Raw genomic sequence first — 6,982 nt, 5'->3', positions numbered from 1 at the left:
TTAATAAAGTTGTCAATGTGTAATACATATCCCGCAACTGAGAAAGAATGATAAAAAAGCAATAAAAAGTTAATATAGGCGTAGAACTATTTAATAACTTTTAATGTTTTACAGCCTGGTAAAAATAAATGTGGTCTTGAAGCTGTTGGATACCGGCGTAAAGAAATATCCCAGAGTTTAATATGTTTTAGCTCTTTAGGAGTGGCAGATCTGCCTTGTTCACATGCATTTGCTCTCTCCTTTGAACTGTAGGGATTAAGCTAGTGGGACTGTTTCTTTCTCATTTCAGATGGAGTGGATGTTGAGGATGACCCCACTTGCTCATGGCCAGCATCATCACCTTCTAGCAAGGACCAGACTTCCCCGAGCCATGGAGAAGGCTGCGATTTTGGCGAAGAGGAAGGAGGCCCAGGGTTGCCCTATCCGTGCCAGTTCTGCGACAAGTCCTTCAGCCGCCTCAGCTACCTGAAGCACCACGAGCAAAGCCACAGCGACAAGCTCCCCTTCAAATGCACCTACTGCAGTCGCCTCTTCAAGCACAAGCGCAGCCGGGACCGCCACATCAAGCTTCACACGGGGGACAAGAAGTACCACTGCAGCGAGTGCGACGCGGCCTTCTCCAGGAGCGATCACCTTAAAATTCACCTAAAGACTCACACGTCCAACAAGCCATACAAGTGTGCCATCTGTAGGCGTGGCTTCCTGTCCTCCAGTTCGCTGCACGGTCACATGCAGGTTCACGAGAGGAACAAGGATGGTTCTCAGTCCTCCTCCCGGATGGAAGACTGGAAGATGAAGGACACTCAAAAATGCAGTCAGTGCGAAGAAGGCTTTGATTTTCCTGAAGACCTTCAGAAGCACATTGCAGAATGTCACCCTGAGTGTTCCCCTAATGAAGACCGGTCCGCTCTTCAGTGCGTTTACTGCCACGAACTCTTCGTAGAGGAGACCTCTCTGGTGAATCACATGGAGCAGGCTCACCATGGCGAGAAGAAGAATTCGTGCAGCATTTGCTCTGAGAACTTCCATACCGTGGAGGAGCTGTACAGCCACATGGACAGTCACCAGCAGCCGGAGTCGTGCAACCACAGCAACAGCCCGTCGTTGGTAACCGTGGGCTACACCTCAGTCTCCAGCACCACTCCAGATTCAAACCTCTCGGTGGACAGTTCGACCATGGTGGAAGCAGCTCCTCCTATACCAAAAGGTCGGGGAAGGAAGCGAGCAGCTCAGCAAGTGCCAGATATCACTGGTCCTTCCAGTAAACAGGCGAAAGTTACCTATAGCTGCATTTATTGCAACAAACAGTTGTTTTCCAGCCTCGCAGTTCTGCAGATACACCTGAAAACTATGCATTTAGATAAACCCGAACAAGCTCATATCTGTCAGTATTGTTTGGAGGTGTTGCCATCTCTCTACAATCTGAACGAACACCTTAAGCAGGTCCACGAAGCTCCGGACCCAGCGCTGATCGTTTCTACCATGCCTGCCATGGTGTACCAGTGCAACTTCTGCTCCGAGGTGTTCAATGACCTCAACACCCTCCAGGAACACATCCGATGTTCCCACGGGTTTGCCAACCCTGCTGCTAAGGACAGTAATGCGTTCTTTTGCCCCCATTGCTACATGGGATTTCTTACAGATTCTTCTCTGGAAGAGCATATTAGACAAGTCCATTGCGATCTGAGCAGTTCCCGTTTTGGTTCCCCTGTGCTCGGAACCCCAAAAGATCCAGTGGTGGAAGTGTATTCTTGTTCTTACTGTACAAATTCTCCGATATTTAATAGTGTTCTTAAACTGAACAAGCATATCAAGGAGAACCATAAGAACATTCCTTTGGCGCTGAATTACATCCACAATGGAAAAAAATCCAGAGCCATGAGTCCCTTATCTCCTGTAACCATTGAGCAGACCTCTTTAAAGATGATGCAGGCAGTTGGAGGTGCCCCCCCTCGTCCTGCAGGTGAATATATTTGTAATCAGTGTGGTGCTAAGTACACTTCCTTGGATGGTTTCCAGACTCATTTAAAAACACACCTTGACACTGTCCTGCCAAAACTGACCTGCCCTCAGTGCAACAAGGAGTTCCCGAATCAGGAGTCTCTGCTGAAGCACGTGACCATTCATTTCATGATAACCTCAACCTACTACATCTGTGAAAGCTGTGACAAGCAGTTCACTTCCGTGGATGACCTGCAGAAACACCTCCTGGACATGCACACGTTCGTGTTCTTCCGCTGCACCTTGTGCCAAGAGGTTTTTGACTCCAAAGTCTCCATTCAGCTCCACTTGGCCGTGAAGCACAGCAACGAGAAGAAGGTGTACAGATGTACCTCTTGCAACTGGGATTTCCGCAACGAGACCGACCTGCAGCTCCACGTTAAACACAACCACCTGGAGAACCAAGGCAAAGTGCACAAGTGCATCTTCTGCGGCGAGTCCTTCGGTACAGAGGTGGAGCTGCAGTGTCACATCACCACGCACAGCAAGAAGTACAACTGCAAGTTCTGCAGCAAAGCTTTCCATGCCATCATCCTGCTGGAAAAGCACTTGCGGGAGAAACATTGCGTTTTTGAAACGAAAACCCCCAACTGTGGAACGAACGGGGCGTCTGAGCAGGTGCAGAAGGAGGAGGTGGAACTCCAGACCCTGCTGACCAATAGCCAGGAGTCCCATAACAGCCACGATGGCAGCGAAGAAGATGTGGACACCTCCGAGCCTATGTACGGCTGTGACATTTGTGGAGCAGCTTACACCATGGAGACCCTCCTGCAAAATCACCAGCTTCGAGACCACAACATCCGACCCGGGGAAAGTGCCATAGTGAAGAAAAAGGCTGAACTCATTAAGGGGAATTACAAGTGTAACGTGTGTTCTCGAACATTCTTCTCTGAAAATGGGCTGAGAGAGCACATGCAGACCCACCTGGGACCGGTGAAACACTACATGTGCCCCATCTGTGGCGAGAGGTTTCCATCTCTTCTGACTCTTACCGAGCACAAGGTCACTCACAGCAAGAGCCTGGACACTGGAAACTGCAGGATTTGCAAGATGCCCCTCCAGAGCGAGGAGGAATTTTTAGAGCATTGCCAAATGCACCCTGACTTGAGGAACTCCTTGACGGGGTTCCGCTGCGTGGTGTGCATGCAGACAGTGACCTCCACGCTGGAGCTGAAAATCCACGGCACGTTCCACATGCAGAAGACTGGAAATGGTTCTGCTGTGCAGTCCACGGGGAGAGCGCAGCACCTCCAGAAGCTCTACAAGTGTGCTTCCTGCCTGAAGGAGTTCCGCTCCAAACAGGATTTGGTGAAGCTGGACATCAACGGCCTGCCCTATGGTCTGTGTGCTAGCTGTGTTAATCTCAGTAAAAGTGGTAGCCCGAGTGTCAACATCCCTTCAAGCAGTAACAGACAAGGCATGGGCCCAAATGAGAACTTGAGTTCCATTGAGAACAAAAGCAAGGCAGGGGGACTGAAGACTCGATGTTCTAGTTGCAATGTTAAGTTTGAATCAGAGAGTGAACTCCAAAACCATATTCAGTCCATCCACAGAGAGCTTGTTCCAGACAGCAACAGCACACAGCTGAAAACACCACAAGTATCTCCAATGCCCAGAATCAGCCCCTCCCAAACTGAAGAGGTAACCCTTTTTTCTTTGCTCTTGACACCTTCCATCCTTTTTGGAAAAATGCCCCTTTTTCAAGCTGTCTTGTCATGAAATGCTGAGGCTGAACCATGTTCCATTTCCATCCGTAGCCATGAGCTAGTAATTACTTGCATCTTGGATTGAGTCGTGCAGAATAGGACTCATTCCAGTCTCCCTAGGATATTGTCTTCTGTATCACTGAGGAGAACTAGCTTCCTGCCAGCACGACTGAGATCTGGAATCTTCTCCTAGCTCCCTTAGGCATTGGAATCCCCAGCTAGGAGCTGTGCTTACAGCAGAGAGCCTTAATGGCAGAGGAGCTGGGTACAGCCAGCCAAAACGCTGGCATGAGGGGGTGCATCTTTTAAAAATATTTGTGAGCAACAAATTGAGGGCTTTTTTTTTGGTAAATGGTATTGTAGACATTCGTTTCTCCCTCCTACAGCATGTTTTGAGGAAGTAGAAATACGCCACTAGCCTAAGGTAAATTGGGAAATCAGCCCTTTGGATGCAATTTGTTGTGTTTCTCTTTCCATCCCCACTGAACGATAATTTGATGTGACTGGAACACCCAGTGCTTGGTGATTGAAATCCCATTCATGCAGCATAACTCTGAAAGTAAATATCAAACTCTTGAAAGATCTCTTCTGCTTCCTCAGTCACCAGTGAGCAAGTAACAACACCTGGAGAAAGGAAGGTGTGGGGGTCGTGTGCTGAGGGAAGGGAATTGGGTTTATCTTCAGGAATTTTATCAATAGAATGACTTACAGTTAGTATTTTGGGCATGGTGTCTTATATAGTGACCTTTTGCTGTGAGTGTGCATGGATACCCTGTGGCTGGGGAACTGCTGCTCTTCCATCACTTTCCTCCTTGTTTGGGAGCCCATCTGTTGGGTAAGAAATCTCTGGGGGTGTCATCCAGCAAGTGTTGTGCAAACTGGAGGGAGGCAGAGAGGGAGGAGAGAAGACACACAAGGATATTTGGGCTGAGGGGTAAGTATTCGTGGAGCTCCTGAGAACACAGCTGAAGACAGGGTGGGAGGAGGCCTGGAGTGCCACAAAGAGGGAAGCAGAGCTGGGAGACAAGGGTGAAGGACCAGTCAGGATGCATCCACCCGTGTAGGAAGGGACTCCTGCAGCTCCAGTTTGCACACTGGGCAGTGGTGGGGGCCACCTGGGAAATGGGAAGTGTTGTGAAGTGTATGGAAGAAGCAGAACAGGTTGTTAGACCAAGAAGTGCAGGTCCAAGGAAAACCTTCTTTTCAAAGAAGAGGGAAAAGGGACGGCTGTCAGTTAGGTGCAGTTCCAGCCATTGGTGGTCCTGTAGTGCTGCTGCTGCCTGGGAACCACAGGATTACCAGCTGTATGGTTTTGATAGACTCAGAATCATCTTGGTTTCTGTTTCTGTCATCTTTCCCTGAGTGACTACATTAAATATCTTCCCAGTCGTGCTGGAAGCCAGATCCTGCTGCCTCAAGCACAATCAGAATCATGTGTTAAGACAGTGATGATGATAAGATGTTACCAATTTGTCTTTCTCTTGCTTGTAAACTAGACTGAAAGAGTTCTGGGGGTGGTGACACAAGGTCAGTTACCTTCAGTGTCACCAGTGAACCTTCTTGTACTTGGATCAGGTATAACCAGCAGCTTTATGTCTTCTTCTGATTGGTGTCATGTCCTTCTTCTTAAATCATAATCTTCTTAATCATATAAACTGATTTTTCAGTGTCTATGGTTCTAGTCTTCACATAAAAGTAACATAGACTTTTCTCATGGGAAGCACAAAGCAATCAAGTTCCTGACAGAGCATGAGTACTTCTGGAAACCATAAGTGTGTGTTTGTAAAATCCTGAAAGATAATTTATTTTTCAGCAGGTAACTACTGGTTTCAAATTGTAACGACACCAGCAATGAGAATCAAAACTGAAAGTGGTAAATCACAAATGTTTCATGGTATAGACTGGATGTCCAGGCTGAGGGAAGTGAGAACATAAGCATATCATACAAACAGCAAAACCAAATCAGATTCCTAAAATTTGTTATTAGTCAGTGGCTTTGCTACTCCACTGGAAGGGTGTTTCTTTCATTGAATGGGATGTTGAAGATGGCTACTTAAACATGCTGTTTTGGGGAAATTTTCAACAACAACAACTCATTAGAGAGTTCAGGTTTCATTTGCATTGTTGAGAGTCATATATGAGATTTCAGCCTTTATATAATGAACTCTTCATTCCTAAGGCAAAAAAACTGTGGAGCGTGGTTGGCAGACCATTAATAGTGCTGAATACTCCTTACTCAGTAATAAATGACTATGGTAAGAGTAGTAGAAAATCCCTTCTGAGATAAAATATAACAGTAAAAAATGTCAGTTGTGGCTTCTTTGCCAAGTACTCTCATGGTTGAACTAGAAAATTTCCCTTTTTAGCCTGTCCTCAATAAGGTGAGAGAGTACAATTACCTTAACATGGTGAGATGTCACCTGCTGAGCTCACCCTGCTTGTAGGTGAAAGGTGTTGACTTGAATCATCTTCACTGAAAGTTACCTTTCAGTTGGGATGGGAAATGGTGGACAGTGCTCATCATCAGTTACAGCAACTCAGGGGACAGGTCAGAACTCTTTAAGCCCATCATACTGCTGAATTTAGTCCCCATAATCTATTAGACAAACAGGCAGATTGAGGATAAAATTGGTAAATCTGTATTCCTGGAGATGAGTGAGATGCTGAATTCAGGCTGTAGGTTTCTTGTAAAGATCTTGAAGCATTGCAAGCACACTTTTGGGGTAATAGTCTTCTTGGTGATAGTGTTTAAAAGGGGAGAACGGGCTCTGATAAGATAGTGAATGAGGAACTAGACCTCAGTCCTTTCTCTGTCTCTTATTTGCTTTATTGAGTGGGACAAATCAAGCTGAAGATCTCTGCTTCACTTTCCTCATTCAGAAAATAAGGCTGATAGTTCCTGAAAAGTGTGTTGCTGTGTTTAATTGCAATGCACTTTTCTGTAAAGCACTTGGAAGGTGAGGAGCAGTGTTCTAGAGAAACTGTGTGGCCTCACTTCTCTTGTTCCTCCTTAGGATGCTGTCAAGCACCTAATGAGGGAACTCCTGGCTCAGCAGAAGGTGTCCCCTCACCTCTTAAGCTTCATGACTTCTGCAAAATCATAGCAGTGTGACTGTGCAGCAGTAGATACCTTGTTAACTGCCTGGCAGGGGAGGGGGGAGTGGACTCCAGTTTACACCAGCAGTTTACTGGTAAAACCTACATTGTGCTAGTGTATCCATGTGTGCAATGAGCTCAGTTTGAGGTCCTGTTGGTGACTTCCAGAGATGATGCTC

General features: G+C 46.7%; 1 protein-coding gene across 1 annotated transcript in view; it reads left to right on the top strand.

Annotated features, from left to right (window-relative positions):
* Nucleotides 1-264: 264 nt before the first annotated feature.
* The window catches only part of ZNF521 (zinc finger protein 521), a gene marked incomplete at its 5' end in the record, with an annotated part of 18,685 nt that continues 11,967 nt past the window's right edge, over nt 265-6,982 (top strand). Inside the window, one exon of the mRNA XM_008937818.1 lies at nt 265-3,642. Within this exon, the coding sequence (XP_008936066.1) occupies nt 265-3,642 (3,378 nt within the window). The remainder of the gene's footprint in view (nt 3,643-6,982) is intronic.

Source organism: Merops nubicus, unplaced genomic scaffold (assembly GCF_000691845.1).
Source record: "Merops nubicus isolate BGI_N331 unplaced genomic scaffold, ASM69184v1 scaffold8293, whole genome shotgun sequence".
NCBI lineage: Eukaryota > Metazoa > Chordata > Aves > Coraciiformes > Meropidae > Merops > Merops nubicus.
This window is presented reverse-complemented; position numbering and strand designations above follow the sequence as displayed.